The sequence below is a fragment of the Rousettus aegyptiacus genome, unplaced genomic scaffold (assembly GCF_014176215.1).
Source record: "Rousettus aegyptiacus isolate mRouAeg1 unplaced genomic scaffold, mRouAeg1.p scaffold_m13_p_6, whole genome shotgun sequence".
In the NCBI taxonomy this organism is placed as follows: domain Eukaryota; kingdom Metazoa; phylum Chordata; class Mammalia; order Chiroptera; family Pteropodidae; genus Rousettus; species Rousettus aegyptiacus.
In genome coordinates, this window is record NW_023416309.1 from 56937279 (window position 1) to 56961515 (window position 24237).

Below are 24237 nucleotides of genomic sequence, written 5' to 3' on the forward strand. Positions count from 1 at the left end.
TTTTGCCATGGTCTTAAATAGCACAGGGTATTACCATTACATGTTTTCCACCCAAAATTTATGAATAAAATGGTACCTCACAGTTATTTTAATGTCCCTTTTTTTTTATTAGAAAGTTTGAACATTTTCTTAATTGTGTTTATTGGTGGTTATTTAAAAGAATTTAAATTACCTACTTCTGTCCTTTGTCCTTTCATCTACCAGGGTTTTATAGGATTTTGTTTGTTTGTTTGTTTTATGAAAGCGATATAATAGTTTGCAATTAAGCTCACTTTATCTGTCTTATTTTAAGTGAAAGGAAAAACTGTTATCACTTTGTGGCTATTGTGATATATGATTTAAAAAATTCCCTCTTCAGTATTTATTCATAGCAAACACATTTTGGGGTGCCTTAAAAATCTAAGGTGTAGCAATGATTACGACCTCCATGTCACGTCGATTTGGAGGATGTTTCTGACTTACGATTGCTACAAATACGTGGTCGAGCCGTGGTGAATCGCTCTGGGGTGACGGTCGCCCCGCGCTTTATACAGCGTCCCTCAGTGTGCCTTCATGCGGGCCATCTGCCACGAGCGGCCGGGCTGCAGATGCCCCTGGTCAGCGAAATCCGACCTCAGAGAATTTGCGAGTGATTTCGGAAGGACAGGGACAGCAGCGCTCTGCTTTTATGGTGTTCTGTGCGCAGGACGAGCGCAGCCGCGCCCCCTTATCCGCGGTTTTATTCCGTGCTCAGGACGAGCGCAGCCGCGCCCCTTATCCGCGGCTTTGCTTTTCAGGCTTCCAGTTGCCTGCGGTCAACCTCGCTCGGAAAGTGTTAACATGAAAACTTCAGCAGTAAACCACGCGTACGTTTTACACGGCACGTGGTCCCGAATCATCCCTTCGTCCGGCGTCTGCCTGCCGCCCACGCGCGCCGCCCGCCCGTCATGCAGTGGCCAGCTCGGCCGCCGCGCGACTGGGGCGGTCTCACGGGGCTTGCGCGCAGGTCGCCCTCGCGGTGGCCTCAGGCCACGTCGCCACACGCAGGTCGCGCCCCTCACCCGACGTCACCACGCGGGCATCGCGTCATCTCACGGCCTCGCAAGAAGGGCGAGTGCAGCCTGCGCTGTCTCCGGACAGGCCACACTCAGTCGTACAGCACGTGGTCACGCTCGCTCTGTTGTACCGTCAGGCGCGGTTCCTCGCCCACTGTGCCTGGTGTACGAATTAAACTTCCTCGCGGGGCCGGATGGGGAGCAGAGAACGGCACGCTCGGTTCGGCGCCGTCCGCGGTTGCAGGCGTCCCCTGGGCCTCGGAACGTGTCTCCCGCGGATAAGGGGGACGGTCGTGCACCCACATTCGCTTTCTCTCTTCTTCGTTTTCTGGTTTTCATGGTACTCATCACAGCTAATTCCAATGCAGACTATGATCACAAGCGCTCTCTGCAGCTTTTAAAATGTGCTCAACTGCCTGTGATCGGGTCCTGGGGAAGCTGATCGTTCGGGCTCATCACGGGTCTCCCGGGGCTGGCACGTTTCTGTTACAGTATCACAACCTGTAATTTTAAAAATTTAGAGTGCCGAGGCCTAATATTGTACCACGGTTTACTTAAACTTCACAGTGTTGTGTTTGAACCTATCATTTATAAATGATAGCTTTTGAAAGTGGATTTCTGGTGTCTCGAGAGCTGTATTTTATGTTATCTTTGAAACCGCAGGCACTGGATGGCGACAGTGTATAAAGCCCGCTATATTTCATGTTCCGCTTATTTATTACTTGACAAATGGCAACAGGAGCATAAAATTGTTTTATTTGTCATCTTTGCATAAAAACTTCCTTACGAAAAGCTTCCATGGCACACGACACATAAATTCTCATATAATCGTCCTTTTGAGGTATGCCTTGTCCTGTTCTTGTTGCTGTTTTTCCTGTTTCATTTTTTGAAAAAATTTTAAGGAAATTTTCCCGTGATGGACAGAGCCTACCAATCATTTAAAGGAACCATGCAAATTAAAAGTACATTTCCCCCCCCTTCTTGTTAGTAACCTTTAGAAAAGCTAAAATTATAAGTCTGAATTTGTGAAGTGAGATTATGTGATTGGCTAAAAGTGACGAAAATACCAGAATTTTTATCAAAGAGAAGACACAAACTGTAGGAGTTCACTGTTGTAAGAATTAAACACACCTGTCAGATGAGTAGGTTGGCCAGAAACCAAGACAAGACAAGGCTGGTCCCATCCACTGTTCATTTTGGGGCCAACTAAGACACCAGCGGCTCTTGTCTAATGAGGACACTTGTTCACGTCCTGACCGTCGGGCTCTGTTGAGCACCACAGCTTCCTGTGCAAAGCGGCTCTTGCCTAAGTGGAGGTTTGCAGCTGGGTAAGTTTTGTTTTGAGGTGCAGACCACGCGGGGTGCTGCGTCTGGCCAGCGCGCGCCCTCGGAGTTCTGTGTGACCCCAGGGGTGTCTCGGGAATGCCCCGTCCGCTGTGCCCCGCCCCACGTTCACGAGGGCTTCGCTCACTCCGGGCGCTGGACCCCGGACAAGCCACGAGTGGGGAAAGTTGGATCACACCTAAAAAAAAGAGCGAGGGGCATTAAACTAGCTTCCCAAACACCGCCGTTCAGCGTACCAGACCTGGAGGCGGTGACGAACCGGGAGACGATTCTGACTCTGCCCTGAGCCGGCAGCTGGCAGTGGGCACGAGCCAGGTCTGGGGGCCGTGGACCGTCTGCGGCTGGCGCCAAGGTCATGGGCACGAGTGTCTTCTTATTGGCCTGGATCCGTGGTTGAAGAGCGAGGTGTGAGAAACACTTATATAACGGGAATATTACCTTTTTCTCCTCGCTTAAATTTATGGTGAACCGTGTGTGTTGCTTTTGAAATTTGGTGTGAATTTCTAGTGGGGTTCTGGGCCAGATGTCTTTGGAATGAAGATAATTCTTGGCTCCTGCTTACAGAGGAAAATCCGTAACAGTCTAGCGATCCTGGTCTTTGAACGGTTTTAGACCGCTCTGAGAACAAAAGAACCGAGTCGTTCGACGGTGGTGTTATGACGAGTCGTCAGCTTACTCACCGGCCAGGGTGGCTGGGGTTACACCGGCTGACGCGGGTTGAGGGACCAGAGTCTGGCACGTAGTAGGCACTCAGTTCCTTTCCCCACTCGTATTTCTTAGCGTCTAGAACACCGAAGTAGGTTTTCCTAAGGGAACCAACAGCCCCATAACAAGAATGTATATCATTTATTTATATCGTTATTTAAAAAAAATAATATTTCAAATATACCAAAATTATTGAAAATCATAATATACCCAATGTACCATATAGGTTTAAAAGTGTTAACATTTTGCCATAAATGTCTGAAATCCTCAAATGAAACCTTGCGAACATATTGGCACTTACCCTCCCCGGGCCCATCACACCTCAGTCCTGGCCTGACTCCTCTGAGGCCGCCCCGTCCTGGGGCGTGTGTAACGTTGGTTGCGTGTCTGTGGGTGCACAGACATGCAGTGTTGTGTGTGCCAAAATCTTCCATAAGCGGGAAAATAACGGACCCATTGGGCCCTTGGTTTCGCGTTCACTTGAGGTTGATCAGTGTTGCTGCTAGAGCAGGTTCCTTCAGCTGCTTTGCAGGATTTCATTGCACGGAATATGCCGTGATTTATCGAGGTACTTTACCTGCGCTATTTGATTGTCATAAAACATTTCGAAGTAAGTATTTTTTACTCAGCTTCAGAGCATATATTCAAACCCAGGTTCATCCAATTCCTCTGGGCCGTGCTTCTGAGAACTACGAGGGAAATGAAGTTGGGGAAAATGAGCCTGCGGACTCTCCCCTACTGTGCCTCTGGGATCTGAGGGCCAAGAAAATTTGTGGTGGTCTGTCCTCTGGGCCTGGGGCAGGCAAGACAGGGCGCCCCGTCTTCCTGGGGGTCGGGGGCTGTGCTGCAGGGGGGCCTGGGGTCAGCTGCTTGGAAAATGGGAATCTCACATTCTTTTTCTCCAAATAACCAACATGGCAGATCAATGGTATGTTTGAGCCTGAAAGGCAGAGGGAAGGGAGGGGTTTGAAAAAGAATTGTATGGACCCAGCCCGCAGGGACTTCAAGCCCAGCGGGAGAGATGACGCTCACGTGAAACGTGACAGCCGCGTGCTGTGTAACTTGGCGTAATATGCGCGCGCGCGTGTGTGTGTGTGTCTGTCTATCTATCCATCCATCCATCCATCCATCCATCCATCCATCCATGTACATACACACGGCTGTGCCCTTGTTGTCTGCTATAGAAATGGGGTCTGCTGTATTTTTCTCTGCACCTTGATTTTTCATTCACTGACACCTTCTGGAAATCCTTTCGGGAAGCTAGTATAGAACTAATTCATCTTTCGAAGGCTTCGGAATGCTCCATGCTATGGACAGTTCATCTTTTATTTGAGCATTCCCTTATTAACAGGTCTTCTCTCTCCCTTTGTTCTCCGCGAACTGCTAGAAACTACAGCAGTTCGCGTCTCCACGCGTGACTGCGTCCCTGCGTGCTCCGGCGCTCCGATCTTCTCCAGGCGAGATCGCCAGGGCTGTGCGGCTGGATGGGGCGGAGTGTGTATTTCTAGTTTTAATAGATGCCGCCATGTTGCTCTTTGAAGTGGCTGTAACTCGTATTCCCCACATCCTTTCCCTACGTCGTCACGTCCAGTAGTTAGATCTGGTTTTAAGAGTCTGACTGGACGTAAAGTTTTACATTCCCATGGCCACCAGAGAATAGACATCTTTTTTGGACGTTGTGCTGGCCATTTGTTTTTGCCGCTCATCGTTTGCCTGGTTTGTTAGTAGCCTTTGCATTTCTTCCCACTCGGTTAGTTTGTAAGAGCAGTTTCTATAGAATGGATACCAACCCTTCGTCACCTGTGTTACAGATGTTTGGACCAGCTGTATCATTTGTCTCATCTTCGTCTGCCAGCCAGCATTGGACACTATTTCCCTAAAGTATCAGAGTGGCAAGCTGAGTTTCATCAGCATCCTGATTAACCCGATTTGTTAACCGACCTTTTGACCCACGAGTGCAGTGCAGCACTGACGGGTGTGGTACAATCTGCTCGTGGAAGGATGCGGCAGCTCGTACATCAGCCCAACGTTCTATCGCTTAAGCTTTTGGGAACTTCTTCCGGCCATAGGGAGACGCACAGGAGGACGCGGACGGACCCCAGCACCGCCGGAGTGCACTCCGCCGGCCCGCCTCCCTTCCGCACGGAGCCCTGAAATCTGTCTCATTCTTTTTTAGAAATCACACCATCCTCAAGGCCTCACCCGCCTGTCGTGGGCAAAGTGACTCATCACAGCATCGAGCTGTACTGGGACCTGGAGAAGAAAGCCAGACGCCAGGGGCCTCAGGATCAGTGGCTCCGGTTCTCCATCGAAGAGGAGGACCCCAAAGTGCACACTTACGGTATCATTTATACGTAGGTGCAGCGTCGAACCACGTGGCGTTTTGCGTCGATGCCCTGATTAGCTGGGACGGTTTCTATTGTTTCCGAGACAACTCGCTTTAAAATGAAAAGGATGAGTCAGCACCGTCTGCATGCATGCTTTTCACGAATTATAATCTTTGGAAAATAAGCATCAGCAGTAGCTTTGAGATTAAACCTCCTGTACCTTCGAGAGCCTCTCAGGCTTCTGAAATAGTCTCACGGTATATTTTTAAAATTCAAAATGTGGAGACAGGACAGAAGGGGAGATCGATGCAGTCAGGGGAGGTTCCCGTCGGGCTCTGGACCTCCCGTCAGAGCACTGTGCCCTTGTTAACTCTCTCCAGCTCGGTCCCGGCCGGGCCACGCTGGTTCCCACGCCCGCGGCTGGCCGCCCTTCTCCCGAGCACGTTTCCTTCTGTTCCTGTAGGGCGGGCTCCTTCTTCGCCTAACGCGGCCGTGGGATCAAGTGCCCCGCCTCAGAAGGCCACCCGGAGCAGCGGCCCCGCACCCCGCTCCCTCTCCGTCACGGCCTCGTTTCCTATGCCCCGTGGCATTTAGCTCTGCTGGAATTACGTTACCTGTTTGCTTGTTTGTTCACTTGTCCCCCTCCTACCGGCGTTTAAACTCAGCGGCAGGCGGATAAGAATCCGGCTTGCCTAACGTCTGTCCCCGGCTCCCAGACAATATTGGCGCACAATAGACCCTCAAAATATTTGTCGTGTGAATAAATGAATGCGACAGAAGTAATTAAAACTTCATTTCTTCTTAGTCTTCATTCCAACCCCTATTTCTTCCCTTTGTAGCTTTATCACTTGCAAAATGACCTGTTTCAGGAATACCAAAAATGAGATGCAAATATAGTTTTAAATGAAACTCGGCAATTTTTTGATAATTGTAGGTTTCTATCTGCTAGTAAGAAATAAGCCGGAGAGGCCCCGGGCGCCTGTGACCCGCTTCCCCCAGCAGTGACGTTCTGGAAACCCGCCGTGCGGTATCCCAGCCAGGATGCTGGTGCCGACGGGGTCAGGGCGCCGGTCCCGCACTTGTCTGTCCTTCCTCAGGGCGCTGACCGGCGGGCGTCTCCGCAGGCTTCGCCCCTCCCCTGAACGGCCACGTCCCTGGGGTGGGACGAACGGTTCTTTGTGCCTGAAAAAGAAATCTGCATTTAGCCGAAACGCGGCTACCAAACGAAAGGGATTCCTGGCCCGGCTACTTGCCAATGTGATTCGGAGCATGTCGTCCTGTTAGGTGCCTCCCGCCCGAAAGCGCGGGTCAGGGGACGGCGAGGGCTGCCGTGGCGGAGGAAGGACACCGTCCGTCTCCCTCTTGCCGCCAGCACGCGGGCTCGGCGGCGGGGGGAGGGGGGTGCCCGTCCTGGGTCTCTACGTGCTTTTTGCTCCTGTCCTTTGCTGGGCGCCCAGGTGACAGCACGGAGAGACCATGGCCGCGTGCGCCGGCCTCCAGCGCGCTGCGTCTGTCTGTGCCGCGGCGTCTGTCTGCGCCCCTGCGTTTCCTCCGGAGACCTGAGGGCGGGCCCCAGGGACGCCCTCGGGGGAGGCCCGGCATTGCGGGCCGGCCCTGACGCCTTCGGACGCCCAGCTCTGAACCTGAACGGGCTTGCGCAGTGCTGCGTTCTCTCCGCTGCGGCGGCACAAGCCTTGACACTAGGTGGCAGAGTTAGACTGTGTTAACCTTGAACTCTCGCTCCAGGGTGTCACTTGCTCTAGCATCGGTAAAACCAGCAAACGCCTCTCTTGTAAGGAGTGATTATCTGGAGCGTCTGACCATTAGGTGGTGACGTTTTCCTGGACTGGGATGCAAGCTCCATTTTCTGACTAGTTTATCGCCGTGACCCCGGTTCCCGCAACTGCCCAGCATTTTTGCCAATCGAAAGAGGCGGCCTCGTTCCTCTGTTCTGCCTTCTCTGTCCTTTATTCTGGCATGGCTACAGGAGCTGTCCTCCGAATCCTCCTCTTGTCAGATCGTCTTCATTGGGCCTCCAGCGCTCGAAGGTCAGACTCCGTGGACTGACTCGGGCGCCCCTCACAGTGCGCCCACACCAGCCTTTCTCGTTGTCTCGTCCCTGAGCGGAGCCCTCCAGCGAGACCTGCTCGCTGTCCTGTGGCCGCGTCTCGCCTCTTTCTACGCGTGTGTTCGGCCGCTTCCCTGTTTGGACAAACTTCCCTCTGCCCCATCTTTTCTCCTGCTCAGGTCAGGTTGTCCCTGTGCCGAGAAGCTGCCTTCGCTGTGCGGTCCGCCCCCTCTGCAGTAATCGGTGCCCACGTCATGCATGCCATGCCTTCGGTCAGCATGCTTTAATGAGCACCTACTGTGCGCCAGACACTGGACGCTGGAGATAACAGCACTGGACAGATAGACAGAAGGTCCCCTCTCGTGACGAGGAAAGCAAATGACGACGAAGGCACATAAACGCAAACCCGCAGGACGTGGCAGATGGCGGGAAGCAGCCAGGAAAAGGCCCGGGGAGTATCGGGGCCTGGGGCGGAAGTGGGGGGGCGGCACCCAAGTCAGGAGCGCATGCGGGTGCTCTGGAGCCCGCGAGCACCTGGAAGAACGTTCCAGACAGAAGGACTGACAAGCGAAGTCGCCTTGGGATGGGATTGCGCCCGGTGTGTTCCGGAGACTCTGAGGAGTGGCGTGAACAAGGAGGAGAGTAACGGGGCCGCGTCAGCGGCCGGGGGCATCGCGAGAACAGCGGCTTTTACTCCGAGAGTGGGCGAGCCGTCGGGGGTCGCTGAGCTGAGCAGCGACTTGCCGTGGCCTGTGCTTTCTGAGGACCTCTGGCCGCTGGGCGGCTGGTGGGGCTGCCCGGGAAGCTCGTGCAATCGTCTGTCGGGGAGAGAACGCATCCGCGCGAGCAGGGGCTGAATTCAGGGTGCATTTTAAAGGCGGATTTGAAAAATTTGCTGGCGGGCCATGTACGGGACGTGGGAGAAACGGGATACGGGTGCACCCGGGAGAGGTCAAGTTCTGCAGCGTGCGGCACCGGCTCCGGAGGCTCGGTGGCTCGCGACGGCGGTGGTTCACGTCCTGCACCGAGGGCCCGTGGCGTGCCGGCCGCGGCCCCTCGCCGCGCTGACCTTCCTCTGCAGCCCGGGCGCCCCGCGTGGCCCCCGCCGACCGCCGTGGGTCTGCGTGGCGTGGGGGACGAGAGCACGGCACGGCCTTTCTTCAGTGTCCTGCGCACAACGACCACCGCCCTTCTGCTGCTAATGCTTCGCTGCCCCGAGCGGGTCGCCCAGCCACGTCCAGGTGCAGTCGCGGAGGGACGCAGAATCCTCGGAGGGGACCAAATGTTCGTGGACAGCAGCGTGGTCTTCCACAGGTGACACTGAGGTTTTGGCCCGAGACCTAGGACAACGGGACGGGAAGAGGGCGGGAGGCGTCTGGGTGACAGACATCCGAGCAGAGACGGCAGGGAGGGAGGAGCGGCCGGGGCAGAGCCTGGTCTGCAGGAAGGGATTTCAGCGCCATCAGCAGGAGGCCGGGTTGGGGTGCCGGGGGCGGGAGCACCGAGGGGGTGGGGGCCGAGTCCCCGGGGGGCCGGTCTCTGGTGCCTTAGGTCTCGTGTTGGCTCAGCTCTCGCATCAAATACGCGCTCGTTGGCTGCGAACAGAGAGAGGGGCACGCGCCGTGCTTTGTGCGTTTCCTTCCACTGCGGAAACAGAAGGCTCTCTCGTTCTTTGACCTACCCTGCCGGGGTGAGGCCGTGCTCCCCCACGGGCTTCTGCGGCCACCCTGCGTCTGCGCAGCAGGCACGGCGCCGTCCCCGAGTCTGCGCTGTAGCCGCTGGGAGGTGCCCCGACGGGCCGCTGCGTGGCCCGCACTGTCTGGGGCCAGCTCTGCCGACGTCGTGGGCACCTCCAGCCTTCCGTGAGGGTCTTCGGCGACGCCTGCTTTCTGGAACGGTTCTGATAGTCGCCTTTCTGGGGGCCGCGGAGGTGCTGATATAGGGTGTCCTCATGATATAGTTAGCAATGTTGGACTTTTGGGAGGGGGGGCATTTTTGGTTATCTTCTGGTCTGAAACTGTAAATTTTTGACACCGGGCATTGAATTCCATTGAGACTCGGTGTTATAGTCTCACTGAGCCCCTAAAGATCTCTGCAGGTGCCATGACGTGTCGAGGGCTCAGTTTCTCTGGTCAAGTATCTGGAGATATGGACCTAGGCTCACAAAATGATAAAATCCACCCACTCGTTAGACCATCTGTGCCAGGCTGATGTATTCGTTTTTAAAGTTATTATTTTTTTAGCCCATGCAGCTTTTCCAAACGTTTATCTTTGTTTTAGAGCTTTCACTTCCATGGTAAGTAACTGCATTTACATCTATTTTTAACACTTCTCTGTGTCTTGGTCTCTTAATTCAAACGCTTCTCTTACAGCTGTTGGCATTGTTTCTTCTTCGCTTTGCTTATAGTTTCTTTTTTGTCGATACGTGTGTCAGTTACCTACTGCCGCATAACAAGGTGCCTCACACGTGGAGGCTGAAGGAGAAAGCCAGTCCTGCATTCGCTCACGAGTCTACAGTCTGGCAGGGTGGGCGTGGCGTCTCTGCTCTGAGTGGTCTCGGCTGGGGCAGCCCTGGTGGGGCCGGAGGCTCCAGATGGGGTCACTCATGTGTCTGACGTCTCTGCCGGGCGGCCAGGGCGGCGGCGCTGACCAGGCGTCTTTGTCGCCCTTGATTGTCTGGCATCTTCCACTGACCCTGCCGGGGCGCTCTCTTTCTCCAGCGGGATCAATGCATGTTCAGGACCTTATTTCAGCTTAAAATTTTACATTTTGGATAAACAAGCAAGGGAGATGGGTTTTGTAAACTGTTTCTAGTTTTCAGATATGGCCCTCCAGGTCTCAGGCGCGGGCAGACTCGCCGGCGCCATCTCCCATCGGGCTCTCTGGCACCTTTGCTTGCACCCTGGACCATCGGCCCCGCCACCCCGCCCCGGCATGCCTCGCGCTTCCCATCCGGTGGTTCTTTCTCAGACTCTGGGGTCCTTCTTTCCCCTGGCTTGTCTGCCTAGGAGTCTTCTGTCTGTCTGTTATGGACGTGGCTCTCTCTTTTCATCAGAGAGTCCTCCACTGGAGGATAGTCCTCTGGGCCCTGACTGCCCCTCACACACTCCCGCAGCCGAGGAACTGCTCATCTGACAGGTGAGTTTGTGAGCGGAACTTGGAGGACTTCTAAACTACCCGAAGGATTCGCCTCCCCCTAGAGCAAGGGTGTGGTCTGCTCTCTAGACCTGCACGGGGCCGTGTAGCTGCCTCTTGGGGAAAGACCGCCTCCCACTGGTGTGTGCGGGCGAGGGGCGAGGCCGTTTAACCGATGAATCAGGTGTCAGCGCGCCCGGGTTTTCCAGCGGAGCTTTCATCAACGATGACGCCAACTCCGGTACTGTCATCTCATGCATTCCCCTGCTCAGCTGTCGGGCCCCCACTGTCCCCAGCCTGGCCCAGCACCTCACAGGTTACGGGTCCTGGATATGTCCGTCGAATTGCGTGGAATGGAATTGATGTATAAATATCTGGGTCGCACATAAACACCCTTGAACTGCTAGTCGTGAATTTCAGAGTGTGAGTCTGGCCTCTGCAGAGGTCTGCTGAGAAGGAAAGAAAAATCGAAGGCAGAAAGCGGAGAGAACGGTGGTCAGCGTGGAGTCCAGGCAGCTCTGGAGTGTTCCGGAGGAGGGAGCAAGGCTGCACTGGGTGTCGAAGCAGGAAGGACGCAAGGGACGGAAACACACTCACACGCGCGCGCGCACACACACACACACACACACACACACCTCAAAAGGCAAGCCTTCGCGGTGTAAGGGAAAGTTCAATTCAATAGGAATTGAAAGAGGTGCATGGACTTTAGTTGGAGGCCAATACAGGTTTTGGCCGCAGAGGGAAGCCGAGGTTTGGGGCAATACTGGGGAATACAGGCAGCTCTGCTGACCTTCGGAGACCTGGTATCGTAGGAAGCGCACGGCGTCAAAGCCAGGCCCCCAGGACGCGCCCCCGAGCAGCGGGCCGGGGTCTTCTCAGCAGGCGGGAGGCTGCCCACCCGCATCTCCTGGAGCTCGGTTTGCAGGCTCCCGTGATTAGACTCGGTCCTTCCCTCCGGAGCCGAGCGAGCCCCACCGCTGGCCTCTGACGGGTTTTCCGTTCTGCGGTGTTTGGCACCCGTGTCCCACATCGTCCTCCGAGGCGAGCCTAGCCACGTGGCTGGACGTTAGAGTCGTTGCTTGCGAGCCGCCTGGCTCCGCTCCGAGGAGCCGATGGGCTACGAGCAGCCGCGCATTTCGTTTCTTCAGGGCCTCTCCCCGCGGCGTTGTTTTCCTGCAGGGACGTGCAGCCGTCCCTGCGACAGCCTCACCACGCGCCCAAAGACCCCGCTCGGAAGCACGCGCGTGCCGTTGGGCTGGCTGTCTCCTCTCTCGAATACGAGACTTCGTTAACTGAGATACGCACCACGGGCAGACGATTTCTCCGGAGGATGGCGCCGGGGGCCGGCCGCGTGTCGGCACCGGGCCAGCCGGCGGAGTAGAGAGGGCACGTGGTGGGCAGGGCCGGAGGTGCCACTCGCGACTCGGCCTTTGTGTGCGCGGCCCTCACGGCCGAGCGGGGGAGGCTGACGGCGGCCAAGACCGGATCCGAGGGGGACAGACAGCGCTCGGCGTTCCCCGCGTGGCTTGTCGCGCGCGGTCAGCGCCGGCGACGTCACCGGCACGTGTCTCCTCCCGTCTAGGGGGTACGCCACAAAGCACGTCGTGGAAGGCCTGGAGCCGCGGACACTGTACAGGTTCCGGCTGAAGGTCACCAGCCCCTCTGGAGAGTATGAGTACAGCCCCGTGGTCTCCGTGTCCACCACCAGTGAGTATGCACACACCCGGGCCTGCTGGCCTCGGCGGAAGAGGCCGAGCGAGGGGCGGGGACAGCGGTCCGCCCTTGGCCGGGCCTCACCGGACGCAGCCACCATTCCTTCCGAGACACTGTGCTGGTTCCGTGCGAGCCGGGCCTGGCCACCGGGCAGCGGCGGCGCCCGGTTGTGCTGTAACCGACGGGAGAGCCGGCCCTGCCCGGCGGGGGCGTGTTCAGCGGGGTGCGGGGTGCGGGCATCACGTTCAGCGGGCCGCGGGCTGAGCAGGCCCACGCGGGGAACCGAGAGCCTGCGCACGGCCCTGGGCGCCGAGTCCGCTCCGCGGCATGTCCCCTTTGGACAACTTCAGTGCGTGCGTCTCGGCCTGACAGGCGCGTCTGACTCCCAGGGATGCTGAGTGGGGGACGGTCCACAGAGCCGCTGCTGTCCAGGGGCGGGGGGGGGGACCCCACATGGAGCGGGGGCCCCGGGCCTCCGCCCAGCACCCCTACCCCGGGTCGGAGGCGGGCGCAGGTATTCTCCGTGGGCGTTTCAAACACTTTACAGGTGTGTGTGTCCCATGCCGTCCTTGAACTGGACTGTTGTAAAGAATAAAATGGTCAGACGTCCTCCACGGCTCATCACAGAAAACACAGACGAGTCTTTTTTAGCCGTGTAAAGAAAATCTTCCTTTGGTAAGCAGAAAGTTACCTACAAAATTTATTCATTGTGGCATTTGGCACACACACACATTTCCCCACCCCATGCGTGGGTTTTAACTGTGTCTTTTAGGCATTTTTTCACGGGCATTTTTGTGTGGATTAAAGGTAATTCAGATTTTGAGTGAGTCTGTGATATCTTCAGTTGCAAAGAAGGCATGAGGGGTTTGGATCTGACTTTGGTAGACTGAGAATTTAGTTCCAGCTGAGAGTGGCGATGCCCCATGCACCCCGAAATGGCGCTCGGCTAGCCGCGAAGACGCAGGATTTCAGAGGAGACGTTTGAAGTGGAATGGGCAGTTACGGAGGCGCAGGTCAGGGAGGGGCCTCGTGCCTTCACCTAGCGACTCCGAAAGCACCGGGTGTGTCTGGGTGCCGCGCGCCCCTGGGGCTTGGGGCGGGAGACGCAGGCCGAGCAGCAGGCGCCGGTAAGTTCTCCGTGTGCCGAGCGAAGGCAAAGAGAAGGGAGAAGGGGCCGGAGACGCTGCTGGTGAAGGAGGGAGGCTGTCGTCCGGGGAGGGACTCCGGGACAGCACCGGGCCGGGACGCTCCCTGGGGCCACTGTCCCGCTCCCTCCAGGCCTCCCGCTCTCCTCTGCCACGCACAGGCCACGCACAGGCCACGCCCGCCCCTCACGGCCAGGGGGGCCTCGCCTGCCTCTCCCCTTAGCTGCCACGAGCGAGCGTCTGCTGCTGCCGTCCTGCAGAGCTGTCTCGCCGCCTCCCACACTTCTCGTGCCCTATTTCCCGTGCTCGCCGTCTCTGTCTCCCGCCGACTTCTGTGCTCCCGGAGGGAGCGGGGGATGCATCAGCCGTGGTCAGCGCGGACCGGACCCTTCAGAAGGGGCGGGCGGATGGAGGGCGAATGAAAGGCCCAGAGGCAGGCGTGAGAGGGTGAGGAGAAGGAAACCACAGATTTCCTCAGCGCTCTCTCATGCCTGTTGGGAGCTGGATCCGTGGCCCCCTGGCTGGGGGGCACTCCTGGCCCTGCCAGGTGAGCTGGATGCAGAACCAAGCACGCGAGCCGCAGGTGGCCACTGGCGTCCTCCCTACTGCACCAAAGGCAGGGGCGTGGTCTCCCGGACTTCATGCCAGAGCCGCGTGGAGCCGGCCAGCCGTTCGGGCCCTGTGAGAAAGGCAGGAGCCGTCGTCGCTGTCTGTCAGCCGACGGGGCTTGTGCCTTCGGGCTGGGTGGGCCTCCTCGCCAGGCATGCATGACCTGTCCCGTGGTCCAGGGCGTTGTCACCGCCGTCCCTGGCTTCCACGGGTAATTAGACGAGGCGAGGGCATGATGGAGGCTCAGCTCTGGCGCTGACCTGGAGAACGGGGGCTCCTGAGCTGCTCACCGTCAGGTCGCAGCACAAATGCTGCAGGTGGGACACGCTCCCCGGGGCGGCTCCTGGGTCGTGAGGCTGGCGAGGGGGGGGGGGCTCTTCCTTTCGGCTGACTGCTGCTCCCTTAACTATTCTTATATTTGTGATGCCACCAAAGCAGACTCTCTTAAGGAGGCAGATCCTGCTAAACAAAGAATTAAAAATGTGCACATTATACAAAAGGAGTGAAAATGCTTCTGTGGATTGATAATTTGCATTCAATTTGAAAGTGTTTTAATGAATCACAAAAGCATGTGCTTCGTTTGAATAAAGGATGCTCGTGCTTTTTTTCCCCCCAGGTAAAGTACACGAAACTCTTGCTTAAATGAGGCATGCAATTTTAATCAGCTGGGCCCTTAAAAAGAAAGAAAAACAGCTGCTGCTTGTTAATTGGCAAATATCTTCTCCAATGAGCTCGTCATTAATTCACTGCCTTTAATGGAGACCTAGATTCCTCCAAGAAAGGTGTTACCACCACCTCATGTATCCGCTAGCTCACCTGCAACTAAATGACCCTCTCACAGACCCGAGGGACGGCCCCCCTGAGGACCACCTGTCCTGTCCCCCCAGGGGGAGGTGCCCCCCGCTTTGTGGCCCGCGGGGCCCGACGCGTTCCCGCAGGTGCCGGGAGCGTGGACTTCCTCCCCGCGGCAGGGTCAGTTCAGTGCTCGGGACTGCGACCCTCGGGGTGAACATGAGAAAAACAAACCCAGAAAGGCAAAGCCTGCCTTTCTTCTGCTCCTTCTTCGGCAGTCCCTTGGGCCCGGCCCACACGTCCTGAGGGATGGGGGCGGCAGGCCGGACCGAGCTTTCGGCTCCGGCTGGAATTTCCTGTTCTTTGCGATTCCTGCTGGAGTGGGAGGAAGCCCTGCTCCGCAGACCACAGCCTCTGCTCTTCTGTTTCCCTGCCAGGCTCGGCACGGTGCGACTTCCGCGCGTAGGTCGATCGGTGAGGTCTGGTGGCAGTCCCCGTACCTCTCTGACCACCTCGCGGTGGCTGAGGGGTCAACGAGTCAGTGCTGAGAACGAGCTCCCACGCCCCAAATGACAGTGACTGCTGCCTTTTGCTGACACTCGGCAAGAGTGACGAACAGCTCTGATGTCCTGCCTTTCTCCCTTGAGATGTCCCTTTGTTCTCAGAATAAAGAGAGCAGTGATTGCCTCCTGCAGAAGCTGCACTAGACGAGGCATTTATTTAAAGTATGCCCTGATATCAGGATCCCTGGGTCGTGGCTACGCACGGTCCTCGGCCTCTAAGCGCAGAATGAGCTCATTTCGCTTCCAGCATCTGCTCCTGCAGAGCTTCCTGGGCGGCGTGCACCGTGCAGTGACCCCCCTGGGAGAGCAGGCTGGCAGCGGAGCCGCTCGGGGGTGCTCCGAGGCGGTCAGGGCGTAAGCGTGCTGGGGCGCGGCGTGTGTTTTTAGCATATTTTTAAAAACACTCTTAAGAAGTTGCATTTTTTCGAAGCTTCTCATACTTCAGGCACCTCATTTCAGTTAGCGCCTTGTGGGGAGGGGTCAAGTCGACGTAAGGTGCCTGCTTGTGTTCTCAGCACGAGCGGAAGTGTACAGGGGGTCAGTCAGCTGCCTCAGCACGTGTTAGACACCCAGGGACACAGCGTTGCCTGACGGGACCTGCCTGGGGCCCCAGTGCGCTCCCTCCTGCTCGGGGGCCGGGCTGGGAGGGGAGGACCCCCCCCCACCCCCGCCTCTGGCTCTTGGAGTGGGGCCTGAAGGAGGCTCTAACGCGCGTTTCGCGGAGTCCTGGTCACAGCTTGACTCACAGGGTTTCTGTGAGTCCGTGTTTTGAACTTAGGATGAGCTTCTCAGGTTCTAGATGATTCCGTGCAGATGACTTGTTCCTGTGATTTTAGTGGCAGTGGGAGTTTGAGAGCCCCAGACGTGGGGACTGTCTGCCGAGGTGACAGACGCTCCCAGCCGCCCTCTTTCTCTGGGCAGTGAGCAGGAAGGGAGCCTTTTCAGGGCTTTCGTCTGCCCACTGAAGCGTGGATGGGCCACACAGTAGGTCGTTATGAGTTCATGTCACCCTAGGCCGGGGTTTCTTCCCCTCGGCCCTGTGGACATTATGGGACTGAATAATTCTTGGTTGTAGGGGACGCGTATCAGCACCCCACTGGAAGCCAGGAGCACCAGCCCTTAAGCCGTGACAACCAAAAGTGTCACCAGACTTTGACCTCTGGGGTTTTCTGGGAGCAAAACCCTGCCCCCTTTCACAGCCCCCTGGTGGAGCCCCCGGGCTAGGCGTGACCTCCTCTGAAGACCAGGGACAGTGTGGGCCTTGCCCTGTGACAGTTTATCATGATATGTTTATTTCAAACTAGAAATATGTGTGGAATGATGAAGAGGAAGTATAATGTAGCTAAAAAATCTTTAAGAGACTGGCAAGCTCTAGCAGACAAAATTATTTCAAAACGATTTTCACTTGGCTTAAATTTATTTTTACCAAAAAGAAGGGTACCAGCTAAAGGTCACTCTGAGAGTGAGCCCCTCGTCTTCCTGCTCCACACCCCTTTGCTAGACTCCAAGGGGACCAGGCGGGTGCTGGCTCCTGTGCCCAGGGACTGGTGTCCCGGAGGGTTTCCCCACCCCAAGGAGCAGGGACAGGGGACTTTACTGGCGTTGGGCAGAGGTGGCCAGCGGGCTGGAGGAAGGTGGGCGGTCGGGTGGCGGGCGAGCCCCAGGAGGCGGGCCGGGGTGCAGGGTGGGGGGACCAAGGACTATGGGTAGGAGAACGGATGTTTTCTCTTAGGGTTTAGATTAGTAATAGGCTGAACACAGGCGCTCGGCGTAAGTGGCAGGGGCAGGGGACACGTGTGACAGCTTCTCTCTGGGACCCCGGTGTCGGGACCTGGCGTGGTAACGAACATCTGTGGCACGAATGGAGGGGCCCTTCGAGGTGACCAGAGTGAGGGGTTCTAGACCCACTGCCCGTGGGGCTGGGCGCGGGAGGAAGGGACGGCGGGGCCGTGCCCGCCCTGGCGGCTGCTGTGCTGAGAGCTGCGCTCGCGGTCTTGCGTTAGGTGAATCACACTCGTTTACAAAATGGGAAAGTCACGGGGCGTGGAGCAGACGGGGCCGCGGGGCGAGCGGCTGCAGAGAGGGCTCCTTTCACCAGCCCCTCATTCTCACGCTGCGCCCACTCCCCTCCTCCAGGGGTTAACACGCCGCTGCACAAAAGGGCCCCCCGCTTCCCGCCCGCCCCCCGCTGGCCCTCTGCGGGCCCTCGGCTCCTCCTCCTTGCCCTCCTCCGCTTGGCGGGCTCTCCCCCCGCCTCGGGCTTTCTCACGGGGTCCCCCCTCTCTGGGCGTGAGCCCCTTCTGCCCCCATTGACTCGGAGGAGACGAGTCGCATGCGAATGACGTATTCCTGGGAGGAATTTAGATTTTGGGTTTTGACTATTAGAGCAATCCGTCTTTTCGTTTGTTTGTTTGTCGTTCAAGCACTTTAGTGACTCTTCGGCAGAGAACGCCCAGCATGCGTGGCAACCGCGGGGCCTGTTCTTGCTTGTAAGAGACATTTAAAGTCTCATGGAATCTGAAAGAACTATTTTCAAATGTTGTTCAACATTCACGGAGCAATACTTTTGTAACTTTGAAGATGTCCCAAGCCTTGAGGACAATCTAAATGTTCTCTTAATATGTGAAAACGAAGTCCTTTTCAGAAAAAGAAGGCGTTGAATACTAAACGTAAGATATGCTCGTTGGCATAGCCAAGTGCCTCCGTGGAGGTGACGTGACCTTCCACCGCGGGCGGGAGGGACGGAGCTGGCGTGCACCTTCCCGCGTTTTGGATGACCCCTTTCCGTCCCGTTTCTTCAGGAGAACCCATCAGTAGCGAGCATTTTCATCGCGCGGTCAATGTGAACGATGAAGATTTGCTGGTTCGAATACTTCAAGGAGGGTGAGAGAACCCTGCCATTCCCTTTTCTTAAAAAAAATGTCTAGTGCCCATAAAGTGCAGAGAAATGCATGATACAGCTTTATTTTCCTAAATTGTCCCATGCCTTTGAAACTGTCCCCCAAATTGGTCTCAGGTGACTGATATGAGTTCAGCATAGTAAAAATGATGATAAAATCCTGTGTGTTATGTTTTATAATTATTTAGTAAAAACCGAAAAAGGAAATGACCAGTCTGGGTATCGTATTTTCTTCCCAGAAATAATTTCTGACCCTTGCTGACGTGCCGAAGCAGTTAGGCACATTTCACCCTCCCAAACGCCCCCTTCTAATTCCTGATGAAATCGAGGAATCACCAAATCAGCCGTTTCTAAGTCAAAGGCTGATAAGACGCCTGCAGACAAACGGCGAGCGCGGTTGCTGCGGGGTGACGCCGCCCCCTCCCCGAACGAGGGCCGTGCTCTCTGGGTCCCTTTCGGATCGGTAGCTTTGAGCGCCCGAGACGACACGTCGTCACCTGTGTGCTGAGGCCCTCGCCCGTTGGAGGACGGGAGGCGGCCACAGGAAGCCGAGGCCGCCACGCCGGTGCGGAGAGTCTGCCCTCTGGTTCTGGGGGCGGCGGGAGTCAGGAGCAGCGCGAGCGCGCCCACCGCACGGACCCTGCTCGGGGGGCCGAGGGCCCGCGGCGAAGACTCCGGGTCCTCTGAGCCCAGGGGCCCGTGATCTCCACGCACTGCTCCTGGCTCACATGGTGGCTCCGAGTCGCAGGCAGTGCCCCCTGTACGTAAAACGACAGCCGTTTTCTCTTTCTACTAATTTGAATCTTTTAGAACATTCGGCAGGGCAGTCGAAGACAACAGAAATTTAATGGCCCAGAAAAAATTGGAATTTTCCATAAAGTGAACCATTTCAGCCACCTGCGCCCCGCAAGAGACGTCGGCTGCAGATGCACAGGGAGCCCGGCCGGCCGGCCCGGCTAATGCCCTCTCTCTGTCTCTCCCAAGCAATGTGAAGGTCGACGTCCCCAACAAGTTTGGTTTTACTGCTCTGATGGTCGCCGCCCAGAAGGGCTACAGCAGGTGGGCCGCGCCCCGTCTCGTCCCGCAGCGAGCGGCTGAGCTGCTGCCCAAGGCTCCGGGCCGGGTGGGGGCGGGAGGGAGCCCCCTTCTTTCTTCTTTCTCAAACCGTACCCTCTGGGGGCTGAACGAAAACTCAGCTGTTTTGCTCATAAAGTTATAGGACGTTCAAGAGAGCATGTAAGTGTGTATAATCGTATGGCGAGGAAGACAGAGACCCATTTAATCATATTTTGCAATATATTTCATATGTCCCAGGAAAATTTGGTATTAGAATTTGAATTTCTTTTAAAGAAAGAAAGGGAGGTGGATGTTAATTCTGGAAAACAAACTGCCCCGATAGGTCGCTAACATATAATTTTCTCCTATACACTCCATTACCTCTGTCCCACACGGAGCTAGGCATAAATACCAGTAGCTTATTTTTCAATCATATTTATATTTTAACTGCTAAAAATGCCATTTTGAAAAAAATAGAAATGTTTTTATTAAATGTTCCCACTTGAAAATATATTTAAAATGGCCATTAAAGTGACGGTGAACTCGTTCGATAGTCCAGGCTGTTTATGTGGTATAGTTTCTTTTCAACGAATGATGCGTGTAAAGGGTGAAACTTCATTTTTCTTTTTTTTCGGTATGGAGAGGTAGTTGTCAGGGTTAATAATGCCCTGTCTTTGAAGCCAGCTAGCCGCCGAAGACAGAGAGGAACGTAGTCTGAAGACGTGCCTCGCCAGACTGTTCATTTTTACTGGATCATTGGGAGTTCCTACTCATCGAAGCTACTTACTCGGCTACGTTTAAATGTGTTTGCTCTAGGCTCGTGAAAATCCTCATCTCCAACGGCACGGATGTGAATCTGAAGAACGGAAGCGGCAAAGACAGGTGGGTGGCCGCGACGTGCCCTGACTGCTCCCACCCTCGTCCTACCAGGCTTGGGCCCAGAGGTTTTGATTTAACGCAAACATTCGCGCGCTCCTTGCGACAGCACTGAGGGTGAAGGACCGGATCCCACGGGAAAGATGGCGATGACGGCACTCAGCTTACTCGTTTGTCCCCTCATTTAACAGGGTACTTGTGGGGTCTCTGTTCCAGTGTGGACGCCTCCCCTCTGTAAGTGCCTGGCACACACTGCGAGCTCCGTAACCGGCGGCCGTCACCACGGTTGTCAGCCGCTCTGTGCTGGGCGCCTGGGCACTTTTATGTCCCGTGGGTTCTCACTGGGTTCGGCTTCACTGTGCTGAGTTGCTAGTGTTTCCAGAGCAGCCGATGGCAAAATCGCCACCAAGGGTGCCCAGGGGTCGGGGGCCGAGCGCGTCACGGGAGTGCACGAGACGAGCCCAAGGCTCCGAAACCTGCACTAGAGACGAAGGCATGTTTCAGAGAGGCTTGAAAATCATCACCAAGCTGCTGCCGAGGTTCGCTTAATTTAAATCAGCCAGCGTTTTTGGGTGACTTAGGCTCTGTGCTTGGCGCTTGGGCGGAATAGTGAACAAAATGCAAGGCGTAGAGTCACATGACACTGTGCCCAGATCAAAGGTTTGTGCGCTGCACACTTGCGTGTAAGGAGCAGCTGCAAAACACTGACCGTAAATGATGGGTCACGGAGAAAACATCAGTGTCTGAGATCAGAAAGCCCGGCCACGCCGTTCTCTGCACTCACAGGAGCAGGTTTTGAATAAGAACATTTTAAAAATCACTTGTACATTTAAGCAACAGTTTCTCAACCAGTCCTAGGTAATTTTGGAACTAAGCTATCAACTCAAAAAGGTTGAAAAGAGTAACACCAAGTTTAAAAGAACAATGGAAAGAAAAAAGTTACTCGAGGTAGGAAGAAGAAAGGCTTGAAAGTCGAAATTAATTAATTTAAAAAATAAGGATTGGGAAGTGTAAGAGCTACCTCTTAAAGAAAAAACTCTACAGTAACACACCAGTTTCTTGTAAATCTAAGAAGAAAAATTAGAAAATCGAAAGGTTCCATAACTAATTATGGAGGGAATGTAAACATAAAAAGAAAATGGCGCATTTGCATCTAAAATAGATTTGATCATTTCATTGACATGAGTACTTTTTTCTGAGAAAGTTTATACCAGCCAGACCAACCCAAGAAGCAGAAAATCTGAAATAACCAACATTCATAGGAGAAATTAGAAAATCTATTAAAGGATTACGTCCCATACAAGCTCCGCGGCTTGACTTTTACCAGTGAGCTCGATCAGATTCTCTAGGTACTGAGGATAACCTTGAACCTTACTGGAACAGAGAGGAAGCTGGAAAGCTACAGAGGATAATCTTACTGCTAAAATCTGATAGGGGACGAAAGCTATTTGTGTGTCTGCGTGCGTGAAGACATTTATATATCTCTTCCATCCCAACTGAGAGGATCACAGAGGTGGGTAAGGGTGTCTGGTATTAGGAAATTTCCTATAATACTTTCCATCAGTAGACTGAAGACGCAAACCCGTGTGTGTATGTGTGCATGTACGCATGCTTGGCAGAACAGAAATTTGGTGTAAATCAACACCTTCGGATGCTTTAAAACATATCTTATTTAAGTGCAGGATACTTTCATCCTAGGGACAGTGTCCTGCGGGAGGAGTAGCCTCCGCCAAGCATGTGAACCCTTTGACGTCACCATACAAAGTTGTCCATCATCTCAGATGACCACCTGGTTCGTCCTTAGTGTTGACAGATTCTTTTGAAAAATTAGTAACGAAGCCCGGGAGAGTGGTTGAGAGCCAGATAGCTCGACGTCAAATCCTGATTCCCTTATGGACGGGGGTGTGATCTCGGGCAGGTGATTTCACCCCTCTACACCTCGATTCCCTCATCTATAAGAGAGGCATGAGAGACGTACTTACAGACTTGTGAACACTCAATTATTTCATATATAAAAACTGCTTAAAGGGCGCCTGGCATATGGTAGCTACGAGTTATGTGTTGCTGTTTCATGGCTGGTATTTTGGAAAGCTGATCAGCTCAGTAAGATATGAAATAGGGTAAGAAGTGCGGTTCCTTCCTTGCAGAATCCAACAGAACCAACTTTCAAATACTTAATAAGGAGGTTCAGTAAAATGACCAGCTAAAACATAAAGAAACAAATTTTCTTAAATAGTGGCAATAACTGGTTAATAAATATAATAGGGGAAACAAAGTAGAATAAAAAATAAAATATTTAAGAAAAGTAAGAAATTTATATTAAAAAAACCTATAAAAATTTACTGAAAAGATAAAGATTTAAAAATAGGGACATGTGTGCCAGGATGGCAAGATCCAATATTATAAAATTTTCAGCTTTTCCCAAATTATAGGTTCATCATATCCTCAAATGGAATTTTTCTTGGGAACTTGTTAAAAAGATTCTGTAATTTACCTGGGGAAATAGCTAGATGATACCAGCTACTAGAAATTTGTCAAAGAAGAATGTGGAAGGACTTGCTTTGGTAGTTTTTGACACACCTCATGAAGTTACAAGTAATTAAAGTAGTATGCCACCAGTACAACAAATTGGAAAAAGCATAGAGTGGAATGTAAATCCTAAAACAGATCTCCGTGTACATCAGCACTTAACATGTGCCGATGGGAGCAACACGGACCAGCGAGGAGGATGTTGGAAGAATGGGCTGCGTGGAGGAAAAAAATCAAGTTAAATCCGGGCCTTAGAGCATGCACCAAAGTAAATTCCAGCTAAATTAAGAATTAAATGTAAAACACGAAACTGTAGAAAACCACTGGAAAACACAGGCACATATCTATCTGACCTCATACTGTGAAAGACAAAAGGATTAGAAGAAATCACCAAGAAAAAGATTAAGAATACATTCCTCATTTCCAAAAACTCAATTACAAAGTTAAGAACCATCTGGGGAAAGATTCGCAAATGTAGACAAATGACCGGCACCTTTAATATGTAGAAAATACACACATTTACACCCAAAAAACTGTTCACAGTAGAAAAAGCAACTTATACAAAAAGACGATTCATAGCAGAATGAATTAAAAAATTAAAGTGAAAAATGTTTAGCCCTGCAAATGACATTTTTAAAAAAAATTTCAACCTATCATACTGTCCGTTCAAAAACCAATAGCAGTGTGGGTATAGGGCGAGTCAGAGGAACGCTTCCGGGAGAGTTGAGAGACCTGGGAAGTGACGTAGGCTCCCTGGAGAGCACCGTGAACCTGGCCGGTGGAGGGCCACCCTGGGGGCGGGTCTGCAGGACAGGTGGGCCTGTGTGAGGGCGCAGGGCTGCGGACCGCGGGCCCCCTTCCAGCCCGGCCTGGCCTTGGGGCTCAGCGCTGGGCGGTCTGTCGCACGGAGACGTGGCCCTGCCTCCTGCTGGGGGCTCCCTTCCCACACACCCCTCACCCCATCGCTTTATCGTGAGAATCTCAGACATTTATAAAAATTAACAGAACAGCACAGTCAACAGCCCGCACCTTGCACCTGGCTGCTCTGTGTCTTTGGTCTTTTTTCTTCTAGACTGGTCCTCTGTCCTTAAAAAAAAAAAACAAACAAACAAATATTTTTTTCCTGATAGCCATGACTTCTTGAGGAGATGAGACCAGTTATTGTCCAGAAGACAAATGCCCGTGTAATTTTTTGCCTAATTGCCTCCTAGTTGTGGAGGAGGCGTTTAATTTGTTCATTCCTCCTTTCATTCCTTGTAAAGTTGAAATTAGGTTTAAAGTTGAAATCACATTTTTGGCAAGAACACTTGGGACGGGCGGCGGCGGTGGGCGCACCCAGCAGGAGGTCTGTGTCCACGGTCCTGGTTCGGGTTTGATCTCTCCTTACTGAGGATACAGCCGCCCTGTTGGAAGCAGTCCGGGGCACCCTCCTCAGCACCGTG

General features: G+C 54.1%; 1 protein-coding gene across 2 annotated transcripts in view; it reads left to right on the top strand.

Annotated features, from left to right (window-relative positions):
* The window catches only part of FANK1 (fibronectin type III and ankyrin repeat domains 1), a 57278-nt gene that overhangs the window by 29222 nt on the left and 3819 nt on the right, over nucleotides 1–24237 (top strand). The window contains exons 2-6 of one of the 2 annotated variants that reach the window (XM_016148247.2): nucleotides 5260–5437; nucleotides 12196–12320; nucleotides 18237–18318; nucleotides 19319–19393; nucleotides 20207–20272. In XM_016148247.2, coding sequence (XP_016003733.1) covers nucleotides 5260–5437; nucleotides 12196–12320; nucleotides 18237–18318; nucleotides 19319–19393; nucleotides 20207–20272 — 526 coding nt within the window. The remainder of the gene's footprint in view (nucleotides 1–5259; nucleotides 5438–12195; nucleotides 12321–18236; nucleotides 18319–19318; nucleotides 19394–20206; nucleotides 20273–24237) is intronic. The other variant, XM_036222358.1, reaches the window with a different exon arrangement.